The sequence below is a fragment of the Podarcis muralis genome, chromosome 4, assembly GCF_964188315.1.
Source record: "Podarcis muralis chromosome 4, rPodMur119.hap1.1, whole genome shotgun sequence".
NCBI classification, from domain to species: Eukaryota; Metazoa; Chordata; class Lepidosauria; order Squamata; family Lacertidae; genus Podarcis; species Podarcis muralis.
In genome coordinates, this window is record NC_135658.1 from 38,323,807 (window position 1) to 38,347,010 (window position 23,204).

The 23,204-nt window shown below is 43.0% G+C and overlaps 1 protein-coding gene across 8 annotated transcripts in view; it reads right to left on the minus strand.

The window, feature by feature from the left end:
* MORC1 (MORC family CW-type zinc finger 1) overlaps window positions 1-23,204 on the minus strand; it is a 52,806-nt gene that overhangs the window by 11,878 nt on the left and 17,724 nt on the right. For all 8 annotated transcript variants that reach the window (XR_013392554.1, XM_077927212.1, XM_077927213.1 and 5 more), the window contains 11 exons: window positions 21,399-21,504; window positions 19,559-19,684; window positions 13,701-13,780; window positions 11,350-11,423; window positions 9,344-9,408; window positions 7,853-7,996; window positions 6,221-6,375; window positions 3,067-3,192; window positions 2,213-2,318; window positions 1,304-1,436; window positions 587-652 (listed from right to left, as the gene is read on the minus strand). Coding sequence is in view for 7 of the 8 variants with exons in the window: in XM_077927212.1 (XP_077783338.1) it covers window positions 587-652; window positions 1,304-1,436; window positions 2,213-2,318; window positions 3,067-3,192; window positions 6,221-6,375; window positions 7,853-7,996; window positions 9,344-9,408; window positions 11,350-11,423; window positions 13,701-13,780; window positions 19,559-19,684; window positions 21,399-21,504 (1,181 nt within the window). In the remaining variant the exon portion in view is untranslated. The remainder of the gene's footprint in view (window positions 1-586; window positions 653-1,303; window positions 1,437-2,212; window positions 2,319-3,066; window positions 3,193-6,220; window positions 6,376-7,852; window positions 7,997-9,343; window positions 9,409-11,349; window positions 11,424-13,700; window positions 13,781-19,558; window positions 19,685-21,398; window positions 21,505-23,204) is intronic.

Genomic DNA, 23,204 nt, shown 5'->3' on the forward strand with positions numbered 1-23,204 from the left:
AAGCCATCTCCAATATTGTGGGGCTGGGTCCAGGCAGCCAGGGTTGCAACTCATGGGCAGATGACATGCATTCAGGAGGCTGCCCCACCACAAACATGCCACCAATGCACGGAGACTCTCCTCCCCTGTGTGATTATAGTCGTGTGAGGCTGAATACCTGAACTGTGCTGGTGTAAATACTAGAATCCACCACGTTGGTACAGAGGTTGCTCTGTATCCTGAGGTTGATTGAGTTGAAACATTTCAAGAGCACCAGGTTGGGGAAGGCTGACCCATAGCAATTCTCGTGTTCCTGCTTGCTCCAGCTCTTGCTGAAATAGCTGGACATCTTTAGGCTGGGTGTCCCTCTCCTTCTTTGTAGGTTAGGTATAAAAGAACGTTTCTTGAATAAGAAGACCTCCGAGTGCAGAAAAAACAACAACCCATTTGATCTAACCTAACGAGTGCTACACAAATTCTTAATAACAATAGCATGCCAAAATAAATGGTTTACTGCCCAATCACAGCCATGTCTCTTAAGATGGCAGTTCCACTGATCTTAGTGGTATTTATTCACAAGCACAGGACTGCAATCCAAGTTACTCACATCCTTATGAGTTTTGCTGTCAGCTGTAGGCTGGACAATTGTATGGGGTTGTATCAAGTGAAGTTTCTGTAAGGTAAGAACAGAGGAATTTACAAGCAGGCATTTTAATCTATTCATAATTCTTATAAACAGAAGCAATGATCTTATAATATAAATGCAACTGTGTTCTTTGAACAAACTTAAGACTTGGGACTGCAGAAAATACTTTTCTGGAAATATTTCTCAGAATTTTCTTTTTTCAGAGAATACAGAGAGACACAAAAGAGCTCCACAGCTGCTGCTTCTACTATTATATTATATTATATTATATTATATTATATTATATTATATTTTAATTTAATTTCCAGTGTAAAAGTGGGGTGGGGGAGAGAGGAGAAAATTATTAGAAGAATTTTGGACCTCAGACACATAATCATCTCTTAGTTTTTGTGCCTAGAATCTCCCCCAATGTCTCTTTACGTTTGACTATTTGAAATTTCATCTAACCCTAAGTGCATTCAATAAAAAGGGGAAACCTTAAATTCCAATTATCCAATTCCACATTGAAACATATATAATGACAGGCAACTCCCTGTTTGCATGGGGGTTGCGTTCTGACAAACTGTGTGTGTAAGCCCATCCTGCCCCCTTCCAGGGCTGAAAATGGTGCGCGCAACATACGCCATTGCGGAGTTACTTGTGTATGGACGTTTGTACAAATCTCAGGAAGCAGCTCACCTGTTCCAGATTTTCCAGCCTCCATTTACGTTGCCGAATGGCATCTACGACGAGCTTTTGTTTGTCATTCTTTGACTGAGTTGGGTTGAAGGTACCCAAAGGGATGCGGGGCAAACATTCTGGTACACCACACCTAGTAAGTAATATTGACTTTTAGCAATTCAATAGAAAGAAACGCCTGCGCAGTCTCTCTAAATGGCATAGGCAAGGACGGGCGCATAGCTCAGTGGTCCAGCATCTGCCTTGCATACAGGAGGTCTCAGGTTCAACAGAGAGAGCAGCTACTGGGGGGAAGGTATGCCTGCCCCCTTGAGTTTTTTGGAGAAAAGTTGGGATATACATTTAAGAATAGATAAATTGAATTACACTTCCAATGTTGTATTTTAATAAACAGAAGTGGACATGTGTCTTGGAGAAAGTTATTTCCAAGATACATACTAAAGTTGGTACGAATATAAAATACTTGCCAGCATTACATCTTTTTTCATATCATGTTATGCATTTCTGCATGTGTGTGTAAATATATAAATGTAGTTCTGGATTTCCTACACGTAGGAGATTGTTGGGCAAGATGATTTTGAAGCTTGCCTCATACTATGCAGTGGTACCTCGGGTTAAGTACTTAATTCGTTCTGGAGGTCTGTTCTTAACCTGAAACTGCTCTTAACCTGAAGCACCGCTTTAGCTAATGGAGCCTCCCGCTGCCGCCGCGCCGCCATAACATGATTTCTGTTCTCATCCTGAGGCAAAGTTCTTAACCTGAGGCAATATTTCTGGGTTAGCGGAGTCTGTAACCTGAAGCGTATGTAACCTGAAGCGTATGTAACCCGAGGTACCACTGTAGTGAGAAAAGAGAGATCTCTGCTGACTAGATAAGACTGTAGGTTCAAGCAAAATGTAAAAGCTTACTTATTTTCGAGAGGGTTAGGATTCTGTCTGCAGTTCCAGATGCCGTGATGCCCTCCGTGTTTTATACTGGTGTCATATGACAAGAGTCTCCATTTGAGGCAAATATCTAATGAATGAAATTAACAGATTTATATCCAAATTAATGGTTACAAACGGTAATGACACAATTGATTTAATATGGTACTGTGGTTGATTGCCCGAATTTTTGCTGTTTAATTCTCAACCCCCTGACAACTTTGGTCACAAATGAGATAAAAACTATTTGAGCAATGGCATTTTCTCTTGAAAGAAGTGTTTCTTTGACAAACAGGTAGCCTACCCAAGATCCTCAGTGCAAGTCCTAAAACACGACTTTTCCCAAAGTCCATCCTAGTCTTTTTGAGCTTATTCTATTTGTGCATCTCTCCTACATCTCGCCCCAAAATGACCTCATGCAGAGAAAAATTTAAAAACAGGTGTATGTGTAGATTTATGTGTGTGTGTTCTTTTTTAAACCACAGAAACAAAAAGCTCGCAACGTGCCTACAGTTTTCTTTATCCCACACAGAGGCCTACAAAGCCACTCAAGTTATATGCCAGCAGCCTTTATAACAAAACATGAAGGAGACCTGTTACATTAGCTGCCCCACAGTGTGCTTTTAACGGCAGCAAAAAGTGAAACAAAGGAGTTGTTTATAAGAGGATCCTTTCAAAGAAGAAGAAAGTGAAAAACACAGCAGTGCACGGCATCTGTGAAGAGGAATGCTCAAGTGAACATATTTGAAGTCAAACAACAAAGAACTCTCATTTTCACCCCGCTGAGTTCTACCTTCCCCCTGCCTTGTCTTCCTATTTGTCCAAATGTAGAAACTCACCACACTGAACAATGTCAGGGATTTCCACGGCCCGCCTTCTCTTGTACTGGGTGCTCTCTGAAGGTTTATCAGACCAGTTGTTACTCAGATACCCAAAATCGCTCCAGAACAAGGCTTCTTTTTGACCTCGGGAGACAAATCGTTGCAATGTTATGTTGAAGTGTGCACGTACACGAAAGCTCATACCAGTAACAAACTTAGTTGGTCTCTAAGGTGCTACTGGAAGGAATTTTTTTTATTATCATTGTCAGCTTCGAGATAACACACTGATAAGCACTGCAACATAGCATGGGTATAGGCTGGATGATCATGAGTGCCAGGTCAGATTGCTCTGATGTTGCTCTATAGAAGGCTGCCTTATTTACTTCAGTGTAGGGCATTGATGGCTACATCCAGAAGAGAACTGCTGGCTGGCCAGCGCTCAGCCATCTCTGGTCCCCAGTCAGTGAGACACTTTCCCTAAGAATAGAAGTATAACCTAAAGGAATGGGACTCAGTAGCGGGAAAGCCCTGTGGAAGAAGGAAAGATCAACAAGCTCTCCTGGCACACAGTTATGAAAGACAGCGAGGTTCAGGTGAATTTTGTGATTGGAGCTTAGGTCTTAACTCAGGAGTAGCCAATGTGGAACCCCCCTCCCTATGTTGTGGGACTACAACTCCCATCATCCCTCGCCATTGACTGCGCTGGCTAATGGAAGTTGTAGTCCTTGTTGACAACCACTGGTTCAACGAGACAGTAATCACACTGTAAGCGTGGCATATATTTTTATTTAATTAATTACAGGCCTAGGGTTAATATTCACTGGGAACACAGGACATGGGAAGGATTAACCCTACATCTACCATGTTTGCAATGAAAAGACACACACACTGCAGTTAGGCGTGGGGTGGGAGGAGAGTCCTAACTGATGCTAACTGATCTCTTTCCTGCAGCTATCTGCAGTGTGAATAGGAGGGGGAAGGGTTGCATATCATTATAATTCCCTTAAGAGGAAACAGGTAAATATCTCCACCCCACCTTTATGAACATTGCTTCTCCACGCCAGTAATAAAAATGATTAAAAATGTGACATGAGTGCAAGTGGCACAATTAGCATTAGCCTTTCATTTATCATAGTCCTACACACTTTGTGACCCGCTAATCTGAATTTCATCTACCAGCGGCTTCACGTCTTCTGTTCTGGCTGCCTGCCTAAGGCTGCACAACTACCTGTGCATTTTGCTTATATATAAAAGCAAGAGCACACACAGAGAGGGGGAGAGAGACTATAATTGCTATTGGCACTCAGCTATTGGAGAGAGTGCATCTGATCTTTCGTAGTTAAGCAAGGAAAAGTATCCAAACTATTTGGAAGGCAAAGTCAAAGGCGGGGAAGGGGGGGAAAGAAGCAAATTTGGTACATTATTTAAAACATTCAGAATTCACATAAATATTAATGATTAAAACTAGATTTTTAAATGGGCATCAGAGCAACGGCATTCAGATTCCAAAATGCAGGTTATCAAAAGCATTTGCATATGCACACAGATCTGATTTTGCAAAAAGAATGCACAAACGTGTTTGCCCGTTCTTCCAGCCTCTCTGCTAGGGGAACAGCAATTGCTTGTCAGATTTTATTAGCGAGAAATATCTTGCAGTTTCCCATCTCCTTTCTATTCGCCCCTTGTTCCCATGCTGTCATGCCTTGTTTCTTCTGTTTGGAGAGGCTCATTAGCAGTACTCAAGCCAGGCCTGGCCCCAAGACGTTTTGGTTCTCTTGCCATTATATTAAAATTGTTGTCCCTCCACTGGGATCCTAAAATGGCTGCATTCCTCTCCATTAGATCTTGAACTTCCTGCATCTCCTGGTCTGTTCTGAATTTAATACTTAACATTCTGAACTACCCAGGACTAGCTGTTGACCGTTTTAAAGCATAAACTGACCATTCTGTCCTTCACCACTGTTTTGGCTACCCTATGACAAGCCTTTCAACCGATTCCTATGCATGTTGAGTCAATTGGTGTGTGTTTTTGTGAACCTAAAACCTAAATGGGTGTTGATATAAATTTTGCAAGGATCGCTGCATGCGTTTTTCCTTTTTGCATGGACTCTACCATGTAATCAAAGTCATAGTAGATGCACATTTTGTATCCTCTTGGCGTGTTCTTCCTTTTTTTAAAATGCACCTTTGGGCAAGGTAATGAAGGAATGACTCTGCTTATCTGAGAAAGAATGGGCTGAAAAGAGGTTGGGATTGAAGCTAGGGGTGTAATTAGAAAAGGAAGGGGGTGGAACCCACAGATCATCTTGTCACTCAAATCCCACAAAAACCTGGAACTGACCCTAGTATCTAATTCTCACATTTTGAGAGGAGGGACATTGGTCCATTCCATGCCATTCTCTGTAAAATGCAGAATGTATTAGAAATACAAGAAGAAGAAAAGCACACAGAAGGAACCATGCCATGGCCACCCCTTATCTGGCCCTGGGGTGATACTTCCATGGGCCCCCAAGCCTTCTGACTCTCTAGCATTATTACATTACTGGCAGCAGCTGGCATGGAATCAGAGCGCCTATCAAATAAATGGCTCCCCTTATCTATTACGAGTCGAGCAAACTTTTGTGTATCTTGGTGCAGGGAAAGGGCTGAACTGGTGTAAGGATGAGTCAAAAGCTGAGTCACTCAGCCACTCTGATACATTAAGGGTAGTTGTTCACATAATGTGCTTTTAAGGCTGGAATTGTAACTGCCCAAAGGCTCCTAATGCTTGAAACTCATACATTAGCAGCTCAATTACTGTTCAGGTAGCCCCTGAAAGACCTTTTAAAGAGTCAAAAGAGCCGCTATACATTTATTAAAAACTTTTGCCCTATATGACAAATCAGATGTGCAGGGACCATTTAGACTGGGCAGGGATGATTTTGTTGCGCTAAGCTGTTTGCTTAGAGGAGCTCACCACAATGACCCTCTTGTTTTCAAAACTGTCACCACGCACCCCATTAAGGAGGGTCTGTCATGAAGTGGAGGCTCCATGATGTGAATTATTCAGTGCACAGAGCAGCACATATAGGGCTGGATTTTATGGAGACACCATGGGGCTACTTAGTTGTATGCTTTGGTACCCTCCTGCTTAGACTACTGCAAGGCATTGCACATGGGGCCCACTACTTACTTAATCCTATGTCTTTCCAATACTGAACAAGACAGTTTTCCATTGCCTTCAACAAGCGGTTATATTCCCTAGTGTTTGCAAAGGCCTGCTTGTTGTGCGTTGGCTCCATGATTTCGCACGGCACATCCACGATCCCTACAGCTCCAGAACCAAAACTGCAATAGTAAAAACATACTTTAGATTACACAGTGGGCAGGGCCTGATTTTAGATGTAGCTTCACCACAAACTGAGCTTTAAAAAAAATTAATATACAGTGGCTGAAGTTCAATTTGGTAAAATTTTAATATATTTAGGATTTAGAATAATTAATTTGGATTTATAGTGCGTCCAAACTGCCATGTGGTGTAGTGGTTAGAAATTTGGACTAGGACCTGGGAGACTAAGGTTCAAATCCCTGCTCAGCTATGAAGCTCACAGGGTGACCTTGGGCCAGTCACTGCCTCTCAGACTAACCTGGATCACAGGGTTGTTGCAAGGGTTAAATGGGGCGGGGGCGAGGAGGAAACCATCTACACTGCCAAGAACACCAAGGAGCAAATGCGGGATATAATGCAATAAATAAACAAATTACAAAGGCTCAGGGCAGGTAAAACTGTTTGCCAGTCTCAGTTAGCCATACAACCACCATGAAAGGTAGTTTGCACATTCCTGTCTGAAACTTAGTATCTTCTTCAGGGATCCCTGCCAAGTGAAATGAGGTGGTAGCTCCAGAGGAGAGGTCCTTCTTCGTGGTGGCACCTCAGCTGTGCAGTATCCTGCCCCGAGATGCTTGCCTGACACCTTGGAAGGGGTGCCTTCCTTTTCTCCATCTTGTGTTTGGACTATATGGATGATTTCTCAGGAGAGAAGGTGCAAAGGGCAAGATAAAAAAAGAGAATACACCTTTGACTGTGGTGGCACCACTGCAGAATTAAGAGACAGGATGCAGCCACAAATCTGGAAATGACCCTGCTCCAGACACAGTACAGAGAGATTAGCAGGGTATTTACACCTGTGGTCCTGTCTTTGTGCAGAGCAGACTGCATGAGTCAGTTACACACTCGTTGGTTGTGCTATGCTTCAGGTGTCAGACGCAGTATGCCCCTGAACGCCCCTTGCTAGAAGTCACAGACTGGGAGACCACTGTGATGCTCAGGTCCTGCTTTCAAGTTTCCCATAGTTGGCCAACTGTGAGAACAGGGTGTTTTTACTAGACAGGCCATTTCGTCCAATCCAGAAGGCTCATATTATGTCTTCAACCAGTCGCTCACCCAATGTGTGACAACCCTTTCACGTCACAGTCTTAAAGTTGTTATAAATCACTGCCAACCAACGAGGAGGATTTCCTCCCAATGCTAACGCCAACATCAAAAGATGGATGTAACTCAGGACCACTTTCCCTCCAAGGACTCAAAGCAAAGAATATGGTTTTCTCTCCACCTTGATTTCATCCTGTGCAGGAGGCTGGTCTGGGAGAGAGTAACTATCCCAAAGTCACCCATTAACCTTTGAAATAATACTCAAAATGAAACAGAGAATATTTCTATCTTTAAGGAGAACTTTGGAGCAAGCCCACTGGCATGTAGCATAAATGCATTTTCAAGTAACCCTGAAAGGTGGCCCTAAAACATTGAAAAAGGAAGAAAACTTACTAAGATCCTCTATTCTTCTGGGGTCCCACTTTCTCAAACATCTTGATCAAGCGTTTATTGCTGTAGATAAGCATGCCATATTGACTTCTGTTCAGAATGTTGACTCCAAATGTTAAGAAGAGCTTTTTGGGTTGTTTCAGATTTCTAAACAGAAAACAAACAAGACTTTATAAAAGATTTTCCCATTGCACTTAACTTCATTTTGAAGGCTACTGACTTCCACAAGTAAATTGCATACATAACTATGGATTTAACCCAATTTGATGTGATAAATTAGGAAAGAATCTGATTTTGCTCTGTGGCAAAAAGGTTTAACCCATGCACCATTATTAAACAGATATTCATTCTATGTTTTAGAAGTATGGCTCATGAGCAATTTTCAGCATTTCTACTGAGCCTTCAGTAAGCACCACTGAACTCATGGTTAATTATTCTGAAGTAGGCATGGATAGGTTTCACTGTATGACTCCACAATGATTTTGAAAATTGCCTCAAATGCAGGAGAAGTTTTAATTGCATTAGGTTGGTGTTCCAATTAGAACTACAAACCACACTACTGAGACAACGGCCCCATCTGCACTATACGTTTGAAGCAGTATCATACCACTTTAAACTGCCATGGCTTCCCTCAACGAATCCTGAGACCTGTAGTTCGTTAAGGGTGCTGAGAACTGTTCCCCTCACAGCACTACGATTCTCGGAGTCATTTAACATCACTCCATCTTCCCACAGAACTCTGGGAATGGTAGCTCTGGGAAGGGAACAGAGGCTTCCTAACAACTCTCAGCAATTGTAACAAACTACAGTTCTCAGCAGTCTTTGGGGAAAGCCATGGCTGCTTCAAATGGTGTGATCCTGCTTGAAATATACAAGGGTCCGTTGTTTTTCCTGTTTCTTTACAACAGCAGTGAGGATGCTCCAGCTTGTGGGCCTAGTTAGGCCTGGGAAGCCTCTCCATCTGGCATGTAGAGCAGTTCTGTCCAAGCCACACCCACCCAACATATATCTGACATCATACACAACACCAGGTCTGGTGCAAGCAAAGTTGCAACTCCTTGATCACCAGCGCCTCAAAGCCATGTCCCTTTGCCTGTGTGGTTCGATTTCAAACCACGTGGGCAAAGGGAAACCCTTCACCTGACACCATGGTTTGCTGAAAAACGTTTTCCCAAGTGATCCAGCACTGACTGTTAGCCCCATTCTTCATAGGAGCCATATTGAAGAGTGGCTTTCAGTGTTAGAAAGAGGCTGCCTTTTTTTCTTTACAAGGTAAAGTTTGAACAACGGGGGTAAACTCTCAGAAATGTTTCAATGCCTACAGAACTGAAAACATAATGCCAAGAATATATAGCACCCACAGGTGCCCATGCTTCAACTACAGTTGGTCATTTTAGGCAGGCAAGGCTTTTCCTTTTTCTTTTGCACTCACTCCCCTTTCCTCTCTCGCATGACCATTTCACCAAAAGTAAACCACAGTCTCATTTAACTTACCTCTGCTTGTCTTTCAATGTTTCCCTCATTTTCTTTTCATTCTCCATTGCATCCATTAATGCGAGCTGAGCACCCCCATCACCAGAAAGGAAAGAGCAGTAGAATAAGTTACTCTGAGCACATATTGTATTCTAGGATCCTCCCAGAGATTATTTATCTGTTTCATTTACATCCCACCCTTTTTGCATAGGAGCTCAAGGGGGTGTACATGGTCCCCCCCCCCTTGCTTAATCCTGGTCTTCCAGATCATAGTCTGGCTCTCTAACCATGACTCCACGCTTTATCCTACAAATAAGCATTCTTTTCTGTGTTACACTTGTTTATTGGAAACTCCAGGATTACGACTCCATCACGTTCCGTCGGGGTTTGACAACCTTATTTTCTGTCAAGCGCCACAACATTCTCTCGGGTTCTTGCAAGGCGGGTGCATACCTCTGGTGGGTCATAAGGTTAGTAGAAATCAATAGCCTTCTCCTTCATGAATTTTGTCTAATTCTCTTTTAAAGCCACCTACCACTGCTTCCTGTGGGAGCGAGTTCTGTAGTTAAATTATGGAGACTGTGTGGAAACTGATATCTGAATAGGGCTTAAAAGTAAGTAGTTAAATTGCCTCGTCTTGGACTGTGTCACGTTTATTTATGTACAGCACCTAGCACACTTTTCACACCATGCAAATATTTAGGTGGTGCATTCAAAGCATTAATCATCGTGATAGTTGTGGAAGGCTTGTAAATCAGTATAATGGGGATTAGTATAATAGTGAACGTTCCTATGAATATAAATGATAATTTGCGCAGGTGCAATTAGTCTACATAATTATCACATTGAAAGTCTTCTGAAGTGGAAAGTGCCTTCTAAACACTCTTTAGGAAATAATTGAATCTGAAGCCAATGCAGCTTAATAACTACTTTAAGAGTCCTCAGCAATAGTAAATAGGCAATTAACAGGATTGGAAAATCTTCCCCACTGTTTAAAGGTCATGCTAGGCAAAACTTTCAAAAGCCTAGCATTAACACCGTGCATGGCCTATATTTCTGAGCAATTATCTTTTAAGTCTATCCAAGTAACACAGCCAAATGTGGAAAAAGTTGACACTCTACACTGGCAATTGTGGGCCAATAAAAGCGGCTTGCGAAATAAAGCACAGACTTTGGACACAATTCACTGGGAAATCACCCTACTCAAGGCCAGTGAAATGCAGTGGATCGGTATTAGAGATTCTGCTTAATTTTAAAAACTTGGAAGTGGTTTACATGAAATAAATTATGCATTAAAATGCATCAGTAAAAGTCAGAGTTAAGAATAAATTAACCTTAAAAAAGAAACAAGATTTGAGCCCCACTTTTGAACATGGAGGTCTGGCTGGAAGGAACATGGACATTATAGAGAGAGTGCCCCTCCGAGACTTGGTGTTAATTATAAGGGACTTTCAAAGAAACCGGCAGAGAGGGATTGAGAGAGACTTAAGGGCCTCGGACGTGAGGTTGCCAGGCTGATAGTAAATGGACTAATGGACAATGGTTCTAGGATCGAAACCGGGGAAGGGAGGGTGGGGTTTGGAAATCCAAAGGGTGTTTGATTTTCTTTGCTCTGTTTTTAATTTTGTGTTGTTATTAGTATAAGAATGGGGAATTCGTGGAAGGGAAACTGGGTCGACCTTAGAAAAAGTTTTCAAATATAAAGGATTGAGGTATATAAGTGAAAAGTTGATATATAAATTGAATTAAATATAATAACAAATTAAGGTTAAAAATATAATATAATAAATATAATAACAAATTAAGGTTAGGAATTTAGGGATACGAACTTGTTGGATAAATATTTGGACATGGAATACAAGAAGGGGAGGTGAGGGGAAGTCGCGGAAAAAAGTTATTGAAAATGGGATTCTAAAGAATGAATTCTTTTTTATTCTTTTTCTTTTCTTGTTCTTGTTCTTTTTTGTATTATTTGAAACTCTAATAAAATATTATTTAAAAAAAAGTAATTATCCTTGTTACTATACCTCAAGTTTATCTTGGAAGAGGGAGTCCTGTGACTGCTGTAACGTGCACTTGGCTTCTCTCACAGCATCTTCAGCTATAAGTATAAGCAAAGGCACCTGTTAAACCACGCAGGAGAGAAACTAACCCGATCTGCCACACACAGGAAAAACGCAACATGCCATTAAGTCAAAAATGTTAACTCCATTTGGCACCTTGGCATTAAACAAGCTCAGTTGAGCACACACTTGCCTTCCCCTCTAACCTAAGCACATTTGGGGAAGAGCACTTTATTTCCTTTCTGACCTCCCTGTTTACAATCCCCTCCATATATGCCATAATAAATCTGTTAACTTTATTAGCATATCGCCGTAATAAATTTAACTTTCTTAGCATATGTGCCATAATAAATTTGCTCTGTCTGTAGAACGGGGTCAACTTCTGAAGGCATCTAGGCCCAACTGAAAAGTGGCGTGGGGCAGGGGGGCGGGGAGAGGTGTCAGAGACTGTACAAAACTTGCAATTGAAATCTTCCCATTCATTTCATGACATTGCTATTTTTCAAATGCAACTCCATGCAGCTTTACTCAAGGCAATTCTTAAATCCACCACTTTTGCATTCCAGTAGCATGAGGGAATTATCAACCAATTTTCCTCAACACGCAGCAATATTTGTACTTGGCACTTGCTGTGGTGTCACAGTTCTAAGAACATGCAGGATCAGGCCAACAGCCTGTCTAGCCCAGCATCCTGTTCTCAAAGTTGTCATCCAGATGCTAATTGGGAAACCCAAACACAGGACTTGAGCACAACAGCGCTCCCCCCTCTCTTGTGGCTCCCAGCGACTGGCAGTCATTCATTCATTTTATTGGTACGCTGCTTTCCCGCCAAAATAAAAAAATAAAAATCATGCTCATCAGCAAATAAAACAAGAAGGCATTTCAAACAAACACTACAAAAGCAATTTCACAGCAACACTGCAAAACCATAACATAGTAACTATTTCATAACGTAGCAAGTATAGTAAAGTACAAAAAAGGCCACATTTCAATACTATAAATATAACATGATTACAGTGGTACCTCGGGTTAAGTACTTAATTCGTTCCGGAGGTCCGTTCTTAACCTGAAACTGTTCTTAACCTGAAGCACCACTTTAGTTAATGAGGCCTCCCACTGCTGCCGCGCTGCTGGAGCCCGATTTCTGTTCTTATCCTGAAGCAAAGTTCTTAACCGGAAGCACTATTTCTGGGTTAGCGGAGTCTGTAACCTGAAGCGTATGTAACCTGAAGGGTATGTAACCCGAGGTACCACTGTACTTAATGCAGCATCCAATAGCAAAAATAAACAAGGAAGCTTCACAGTTTCACCTTCGTCCTAGAAACACCCCTTCCGGGATGTTGCTCATTGCCCCTCTCCTGCAGCCATTTGCAAGGCTTCCAAGGGTGAGGGTGGGGCTACCTAGAAAACCCCTCCCATTCAGAGGCACACTGCCTCCAACAGCAGAGCAAGAAATTATTAACAGTTAAAAGTGAAGGTGCAGGTTTCAGGTAGATGTTCAAACCTTCACTGACGATTATCCAAGATTAACCAGGGACATAGCTGGAATCTACACACATATAAAAATATTCTGAAAATGCTTTTTTAAAGCGTTTTTTAAGAAATATATTGAATTTTCCATAAACCGCACCATTGCCATCGAGTGTCACATTGTATATTACACTTAAAACACACTTTAAACTTTTTATTTGCAGCTGTATAGCTGAGTCCATAGTCTCTTTATCTGAGGAACAATGAAAACAAATGCAAAGTCTAGGATGAATGTAGGCAGGCAGTCACCTATATCCTCCACCCTCTTCCAAATGACAGAAATCCCACCATCTGATTGACATCTGATGCTCCCTTCAACTTCCCCATTCCACTTACTTTAGCATTCTGTAGTCCAAGTGATCTCCTCCTTGTTCTCTGAACACAAATCCCAGAAGTGCTTAATTCCATCAGTATTTGGTTTTCTGGAGCAGATTTTGAGGATGAGTTTAATTGCAAAAATGGAAGCCTGTTGTGTGCATGGAATGACGGGCACTGGATACAACCCAGTTTTTTCCCCAGGCTATCCAAAATATACCTACATCATTCTTTGTGTACTAAACCCACTGTTGTACGGGGTTTGTTGCGGGGTGACGTTTGCAACAGCAAAAGTCATCCCGCAATGGGAAAGAGATGCATAACTAGATTTGCTCCACAGATGCCAGAAATTATTTGCTGCGAAGCAAAATCAGAAGTGATGCGCAAAAGCATCCCTTTACAAACAATGCTAGCAACTGCTTAGAGAGCACCTAGCATTGAAACTATTAAGGTTACGGGACAATACCTACCAGCCTTCATATCCATTTCTGCCTTTTGCAGTTCATTTCTAGCAACGTTTTTGAACGAAGATGATATGTATGGATACATCCTGTGAAGACATGAAAAACACAGTCATGGATAAAAGTTATCCGACATGCCATATGAAAGACAAATTGTTATAATAACACAATGAAGTTGACCCCTATTATTTCCATTTTGCAGATGGGAATGGCAAGGACTTCCTTGCGCAAGCAAGGACAGGGTATGCACAATCCTTGTGCTCTACAGTAAACTGACTCAAAAGTGCATGAAATGCTCAGGCCTCAAAAGTGCATGAAATGCTCAAAAAAATCAGTTGTGCCATCCACAACCAATATAGGATTCAGAACCATGATCTACATGGTGAAAGAGGCGTCATTTGGATTTCCTTTTATCCCAAGGATGGGTGGTCGTCTGTTAGAATTTATCTGGTAAATTTATTAAAAAAAGTTTTGGGGGTGGTATTCACTTGTGTGTTTGTCATCACAAAGTCCTTTCAATTCACAGAAGACTCAGACATCTGAAAACTGAATGAGTACCCTTGCCAAATATGAAGCCCCATCCACTGTACTGTTAAACTGTATATTTAAGATCCCTGCCTCCTCACTTCATAGGCCCTCTATCACTCAGTGCAGCGAGAACTGGATCAGATCCTATCAGTGCTGGAACTTGTATCAGAACATTCATTCAGCTTGTTAAACCGTACTTCAAATGCATATTACACATTATAAGATTAGGAGTCCATTAAAAAAGGACCTCTATAAGTGGCCTATAATCATTTAGTGGAACCTTTACAGAATTGCCTGAGCAACTTTCACTCAAGTGAAAACATCCACAGAAAAACAAACAACACCTCCCCCCTCCCTGTTGGGATTCACAGGATACTGGATAAGTCTGCAGGCTTCAACAGGATGATGCAATACTCTGCTGGGTCAGAGTGACTCAGCAGGAGTGTGATTAGTGTGATTGGCTATCACCTGTTTTAAAAGGAAAGCCTGTTTAACAGTGGGTGTGGTGGTTGTGCTGTAGTGTGGTGGTGCTGTGGTGGAGAGTATTCGTTTGTAAGTACTCTGTATGGACTGTTTCTTTTGTATATAGCCTGTGTATAGCTCACATTAAAAAGGACTGCACTGAAAAACCTGGAACTCTTAATGCTTTGCTGAAAACGCCGCGTGGAATACGCGACAGGGTTATGGGCCCAGCACGCTTCCGCTGCGCAAGAGTACAGGTGGCAGTTATCTAGCCGTGGGTGCTGGAAGTGAGCTGCAGGGATGGAGCAGTCCAGAACTGGCGTGTTGCTGGAGAAGCTGACTGCCACGAACTACAGCATCTGGTCGGTCCGCATGCAACACTTCCTCAAGCGTGAGGGCCTGTGGAAGGTGGTGGAAACTCCACCACAGCCCCCTGAGGAGGATGAGGACGACGATGAAAAGCTGGCACTAGAAGAGGCCCAGCTTGAAAAGGATGAGAAAGCTTTGGCTACGATCATCCTTGGAGTGGACGACAGCCAGCTAGTCTACGTAGCTGATAAGGTGACGGCAAGTGAGGCGTGGAATGCGCTCAAGGCTGTCCATGTGCGAGAGACAGCTGGCTCACTGATAACATTGACCAGGAGACTGTACCGGTGTCGGAAGAAACCGGGGGACACCCTGGTAAACCACCTAAAATTCCTAACAGGCTGTTTCCAGGAGCTAGCCTTAAGAGGGAGGCCTGTGGGGGAAGAGGACAAAGTCTTTATAGTCCTGAGTTCCCTTGATGACAGCTATGATATGCTGGTCAACTCCCTCGAGTCTGTAGGGACTGATAAACTGACTCTGGAATACGTTACCGGACGGTTGTATGCAGAGGAGGACAGGCATGCAGAGCGAAAGATGACCTCAGCCCAGCTGTTGGAACATCCCAGAAGGAACAACAGCCGGGAAGAGCAGAGGTGTCGGGAGCCGGAGAAACAGCCAGGAGGAGCTGCTGCAGACCAGCTGGTGGTCAACAAAGTAAAAAGGTGTTTTTGCTGCAAGTCCAGTGGACATCTGCTGCGGGACTGCCCAAGAAAACAACAAAAACAGCAGAAGCACAAGAGGCAGCAGAGGGAGTCTACCGCTTGGGTGTCTGCAGATGGTCAAGAAAATGAAGAGCTGTGGGTTCTGGACAGTGGAGCTTCTCAAACCTTTTGTAAAAGAAAAGGACTGCTAACTGATGCTAGGGCTTCAAACAAAAAACATGTAAGTCTTGCTACGGGCCAGAAAGCTAATGTGGTTTGTGAGGGGGAGGTTGTGTTCCCACAGCTGGGACACACATTCAGGAATGTGTTGTGTGTGCCTAGTTTGCAAAACAATCTCCTGAGCATTCCTGACTTGGCAAAAGCAGGCTTTGAAGTAAACTTTGTGGGAGATCAGTGCCAGATAAAGCAAAATGGGGCAGTGTTGGCAAATGCTAACCTTAGAACTAATATGTATGTACTGCAGTGTGAGTCTAATGTTGCGAATGTGCAAAATGTCCCAACCCATGATATGTGTATTCATCTCCTGCACAGGCGTCTGGCTCATGCTAGCTATAAGGTGCTAAACAAAACATTGGAGTTGTGTGGGGGGATGAAAAACATAAAAAGTTGTGATAATTACTTAGACTGCAATATCTGCAAGGAGGTTAAAAGCAGGGCTTGCCCAGTAGCAAGAGCAAGCCAGAGAGAAACCAAAAAACCACTGGAGTTGATTCATGCTGATGTAACTGGTCCTTTTCCACCAAGTGTCTCCCATAATAAGTATTGTTTGATCCTAGTGGATGACTATTCTAGATTTGGCTGGGTCTATCCATTAAAGCAAAAGTCTGACGTTGCCCAAACTTTGAAGTTCTGGGTAAGAAGGGTAGAAAGACAACTTGGCGAAAAGGTATGCTCTATTCAGACAGACAGGGGAGGAGAGTTTATGGCAAGCTCCCTAAGAAACTGGTTGCGTTCCCAAGGGATTAAACATAGGCTTACCAATGTGGCGACGCCTCAGGAGAACGGAGTAGCAGAGCGTAGGGGAGGTGTCTTGCAGACACAAATGAAAGCATTGTTAGCAGATGCAAATCTTCCAATTAAGTACTGGGCTGAGAGTATTAAGACCGCGAATTATATTGGGAATCGCTTGTGGTCAAGGGTACTAGATGACATACCCTATAAAATTCTCTATAACAAAAGTCCCAGTTTGCAACATTTGAGAATCTTTGGGACGAAGGCATGGGTTGACATACCTGTAAAGAACCGAAGAAAAGGTGGGAAAAGGGCACAGCAGTTGCTGTTTCTTGGGTATGAAAGTGGTACAAAAGCCTATAGGTTTGAAGATGATAAAAATCTTTTGAGTTATAGTCGATCAGCCAGCTTTAATGAGCAAAGAAATTGGCCCAAGATACATGCAAACCTGCTGCCAGAAAAAGTTTTACTGCCGAGCATACCTGATAAGGCAGTTGAAACAAAGCTAAGAATTGGCAGCTCTCCCAGAGAAACTGAAAGGGAGGAGGTAAAGGTTGAGCATTTTTCTCCAGCTGCTAGCATGGAGCAGGGGAGAGAAGAAAGTGCAACAGGGACAGGAGGAGGTAAATCTCCAGAGTCAATCCACCCCAAAAGCAGTCCTGAAGGTAGCCCAGGGGGTGAGATTAATGAACCAAGGAGGTCTGCAAGAAGTAATAAAGGTCAACCTCCAGACCGTTATGGGTTCCCAGCCACCATAAACCAGGTTTGTGTAACTGAGCCAGAAAACTTTGAAGAAGTGCAAGAGTTACCTACTCTAGAGAAAGAGGCGTGGTTAAAGGCAATGCAGGCAGAGTATAACTCTCTGCTAAACAACAATGTGTTTGTACCTACAGAATTGCCTGAAGGTAAAAAGCCCATAAGCTGTAAGTGGGTTTTTAAACTGAAAAAGCTGGCTGATGGTAGTTTTCAGAGGAAAGCCAGGTTGGTTGCACGGGGCTTTACACAGAGGAAAATGATACATTATGATGAAGTGTTTGCCCCAACAGCAAAGGCTGAAACAGTAAAATCAGTTTTAGCAATGGCAAGTCTGAGAGGGTTAAAAGTTAATCATTTTGATGTTGCCTCAGCATATTTAAATGCTCCCATTGACGCCGAGGTGTATTTACAGCAAATACCAGGTTATGAGCTGGGAAAAGATAGCATGGTGTTAAAACTGCAAAGGGCACTATACGGTTTACACCAAAGTGCACGTCTATGGCATGAATGCATAGACACAACTTTGAAAAAGATGGGATTCAGACAAAGCCTGGCTGATTCCTGTTTATATTCAGCAATGGTGCAAGGAAGTGTTTGCTATTTACTTTTGTATGTTGATGATATCTGTCTAATAACAACTGCACAAAAGCAAGTGTCTTGGTTTATAAACAGCCTAGGTAACAAATACAAACTGAAGTATTTGGGAGAGATTCAAAATTACTTAGGAGTAGAGGTTCAGAGAAATGAAGAGGGTGTCTACTCTCTGAGTCAGAAGGAAAAAATCGAAAAGTTACGGAAGACATATGGAATGGAGAGGGCAAATGAGGTTGACACTCCCATAACTAGCCAGTACAAAAATGAACCAGAAGGGCAAAAATGTGAGAATGCAACAGCGTTTCATTCTCTGTTGGGTTCTCTGTTATATTTAAGTTGTTGGACAAGACCCGACATAACATTGGCAGTGCACATGTTAAGCCAAAGAAGTGCAGACCCGGCTCAGAGAGATTGGGTAGCACTTAAAAGAATCCTAAGGTATCTGAAAGGCACAAAAGATTACAAACTGGTGCTGGATACAGGATATGATCAGCAAGTGTATGCATACGCTGATGCCAGCTGGGGGGACAGAGAAAATGGAAAGTCTACCACTGGCTATGCCATATATATTGGAAATGCCCTGGTTCAGTGGAAATCCCAGAAACAAACATTTGTTGCCACAAGTACTTGTGAAGCAGAGTACTCAGCCATAAGTGAATGTGTATCACAAATAGAATGGTTTGCTTGCCTAACAAAAGAGCTTGGAATACCTTCAGAAATGCCAATCACTGTGCTAAGTGACAACATGGCTGCACAACAGCTTGCTAACCAACAGAACTTTAAAAGCAAGAGTAAACATATTGCTATAAGATACGGAAATGTGAAAAATGCTTTGGAAAGAAATGTGTTAAAGGTACAGCACTGTAACACGAAATGTAATGTGGCAGATTTGTATACAAAATGTTTGGATGCTCCTAAATTTCGAGACTTAAGAGAATTATTAGGTCTCAAGCCTTTGACTTAAGGAGGAGTGTTGGGATTCACAGGATACTGGATAAGTCTGCAGGCTTCAACAGGATGATGCAATACTCTGCTGGGTCAGAGTGACTCAGCAGGAGTGTGATTAGTGTGATTGGCTATCACCTGTTTTAAAAGGAAAGCCTGTTTAACAGTGGGTGTGGTGGTTGTGCTGTAGTGTGGTGGTGCTGTGGTGGAGAGTATTCGTTTGTAAGTACTCTGTATGGACTGTTTCTTTTGTATATAGCCTGTGTATAGCTCACATTAAAAAGGACTGCACTGAAAAACCTGGAACTCTTAATGCTTTGCTGAAAACGCCGCGTGGAATACGCGACACTCCCCGCAGTTCGGTGATTATCTTATGTAAAGTGTTCTTTGTTCTGGGTCAAAGTGTTTGGTCACAGCTGATTACCTTTTCCGCAGTCCAGCCTGCCAGTGTGATTTGAACTTGGCTTAGATTACAAATTGCTCCGCCATCAAAGTCAATTTCTCTCCATGGCCAAAAAGAGAGAACAGCTAATGCTTTCAAGCACACTGCTTTGGAAATTTAAATATCTGGCTTTATAACAGTCTTGGGAAAAGCTGGCTCACCTGGGTCTGTAAAAGCAATGCGGCAAACGCTTGGTTTTTACTTCCTTGGCTTGAATGAATATCTTCATTCGTGGGTCCAAGTACAATATAGCTGTGTAGGCTCTCAGTGACTGCCGTTCTGGAAGGCTGACACAGAAAAGTGTTTAAGGCAGAATAATTTTAGGCTCACAAAGGGAGAACTCTGGTGGATAGAGGAAATTGGGCACGTAATCCACTTGAACAAAAAACAAACAAACTCAAAACATGTTCTCACTTAAGTGCTCTTGAAGCCTTTCAAGGTGCAATACAATTCTTCAGCGTGAAATTAAACCAACTTTCTAAAACTTTTAATGCTGGTGATTCTACCCACCTTCCGGGGAAGAATTTAAACACTGAGTTAAATAGACCCAACTAGAGATAAAGGTCTGCTCATTGGTTTGCCGGGAGTCCCATGTCAGCTGCTTTAGTATTTCTCAAGGAAGAGCAGGATATAATTAAAATGTGGCAAATACTATTGTGAATTAGCACATGATCTTTGTGGATATGTTGAATCCTGCACTGTGTTGCTATAGGAAGCATGACCTTGCACCTGGGTAAAAACAGAGCCATGTCTTTGTGCTATCTTTACGCCAGCACAGCTCCCAAGGAGGGGTTATACAGGCAATGACCAATTTATGCACATCCAATTGATGAGTGATTACGCGCATGGTGCAGAACCCGGAAATGACCTGAAAACGTCACTAAAAGGGTGGAATGGGGGCGGGACAGAATGTTTTACATGAGCCCTGTGAATGCATGCAGGGATCCGTAATGTAACCCCTGTGTAAATCAAGGATTGCTTGTACAATAAAGATTGTGGTCCCTTAATATGTATACCAGGTTGAGGAATGGAGATGGGGAGAGAGAGAGCATCAAGGCAAGCAGAATGTTACACTGGCCACCCTACATCTAGCCACTGGAGAACCCAGGGGGCACGAGTTGACTGGGCCTTCTTGGCATGCACAGAGGCATCAACACCCCGCTCTCTGTGCACACAAACAGTGAGCTGAATCACATCCATTGTCTGAAGCTTCTTTTAGGATGCAATCCCATGCGCACTTTCCTGGCTGTAAGCTCCACTGAACACAATGGGATTTGCTCCCAAGTTCACAGAGGGACGCGGGTGGCGCTGTGGTCTAAATCACAGAGCCTAGGGCTTGCTTATCAGAAGGTCGGTGGTTCAAATCCCTGCGACAGGGTGAGCTCCCGTTGCTTGGTCCCAGCTCCTGCTCACCTAGCAATTCAAAAGCACGTCAAAGTGCAAGTAGATAAATAGGTACCACTCCGGTAGGAAGGTAAACGGCATTTCCGTGCGCTGCTCTGGTTCGCCAGAAGCGGCTTAGTCATGCTGGCCACATGACCCGGAAGCTGTACACCGGCTTCCTCGGCCAATAAAGGGAGGTGAGCGCCGCAACCCCAGAGTCATCCACGACTGGACCTAATGGTCAGGGGTCCCTTTACCTTTACCTTTTACATAAAGATAGGTTTGCACTGCTATTCTCTCTCTTTCTGCTCCTAATCCATTAGAATTTGCCTGTTATGGGGAATACATGGAAGAATTTGGGATTCGAAGTACACCGTTACAAAATTAGCAGGTGTTAAATTCCATTCACCAACACATTGTAAGTACATTCTGTGATTTCTAGTGTCCAAGCAAAATGGATTGTTTGCAATGAGCATCTTCCAAATATATATTTTTATTCATACCCTTTGTACATTCAACGTATTGTTTGCTTGCTCTGTAAAGAGTCTCTAAGCTACTCACAAAATGTCCACAGCATTAAAGTATAACATAAAATCAGAAAATGACCATGAAACTTACTTCTCAGGTGCCACAGCAAGCAACATATCCTCCTCATCTGTTAGGATATCAAGTTCTGGCTCAAAACTGAGAGTGAGTTTCAGATTGTATATTACCAGCAAGGTTCCTACATGTGAAGGTTAAAATCCATTACTGAAATATCAGTTTTACAATTCTTATGCCAATTAAAGTAGAAGAGAAGCAACAGTACAGTGGATAATTGCAGTTAAGCAAACTGGGGTCCAGTCGCAAGATTAGCCCCCCCTCCTCTCCCCAGATTAATATACTGTTAAGAGTTTGGGGAGGTGGAGAGTAGGTTGTAGGCAGAGACCTTTCTAATGCCTAGAATAGCCAAGTCAGTCTGGTAACAGCCTGCTAAATATGGGAGTACAGTGGTACCTAGGGATGCAAACGGGATCCATTCCGGAGCCCCGTTTGCATCCTGAAGCAAACGCAACCCACGTCCATGCGTGCGCAGGTCGCGTTTTGCCGCTTCCGCACATGCACGTGATGTCATTTGACCGTCTGCGCATGTGCGCGCGGCAAAACCCAGAAGTAACGCGCTCTGTTACTTCCGGGTCGCTGCGGAGCGCAACCCGAAAATACTTAACTTGAAGCACATTTATCCCAAGGTATAAGGTAACAAAGGAAGTGACAAAGGGATTGGCCCCTCCCCCTCATCTGCCTGTTACTTAGAAAGACAAAAGAGAGTTGAGTTATGTGAGATAGAAGCAAAGCTCCAGACTGGAAAGGCAGAAAGGGAGAGAGCGCCATGCCTGATTTCTGCTGGAAAGACCCTCCTGAGGTGCTGATGCTGTGAGCCCTTCCATCACAGGCTCAGGTTGTATATTCAAATATACTCAGAGTCGCAAAGTGATTTCATGCTCTTTATTCAGCTCATAGTGGTGAGGAGGAATGAATAAAAGTCCCCTCAAAGTATCTGCTTTATATACATTATTTACACAACGGGCTGCACATGATTGGCTAATTCTGGAATTCTACTGTAAGCCAATCAGGTTCTGGATTCACTTCTATCTGGAGCATGATTGGGTGGTTCCTGCCAACCAATCATAGTGCTGCATTGTTCTAGGACCACACAGACTGCTGCATTCTGAATCCTATTGTTCTAGGACCAATCAGACTGCTGCAGTTTGGATCCTATTGTTCTAGGACCAATCAGACTGCTGCAGTTTGGATCCTATTCAACTCAGTACATAACATATATACAGTGCTATCTCGGGTTACAGATGCTTCAGGTTACAGATGCTTCAGGTTACAGACTCCACTAACCCAGAAATAGCACCTTGGGTTAAGAACTTTGCTTCAGAACAGAAACCAAGTGTCAGTGGCACAGCGGGCAGAGGGAGGCCCCATTAGCTAAAGCGGTACCTCAGGTTAAGAACAGTTTCAGGTTAAGAATCGACCTCCAGAACGAATTAAGTTCTTAATTAACCCAAGGTACCTCTGTATGTGTAAGTAAACTATATATCCTAAAGAGACCACAGTCTCTTCTGTGCCTCATTTCCAAAAGAAACACAAACCCTGGTAAGTGCCTGGAACCCCCTGAAATCTTGCACTGAGAGATTGGGGTGGCATGCAACAATACTTTGTCATAAGTCTAGGTGGGATTAAATCGTTTTGGGGGCTCTCCAAACGGACAAGTCTATCAATGGCTAATACCCGTGGTGGCTGTGTACTATCATCAGATCAGAGACAGCATGCCCCTGAATGCCAGTGGCTTGGGAAGAACTGGAGAGAGCCATTGCTCTCATGTCCTGACTGTGAGATTCTTGTAGTCATCTGCTTAGCTACTGAGGGAACAAAATG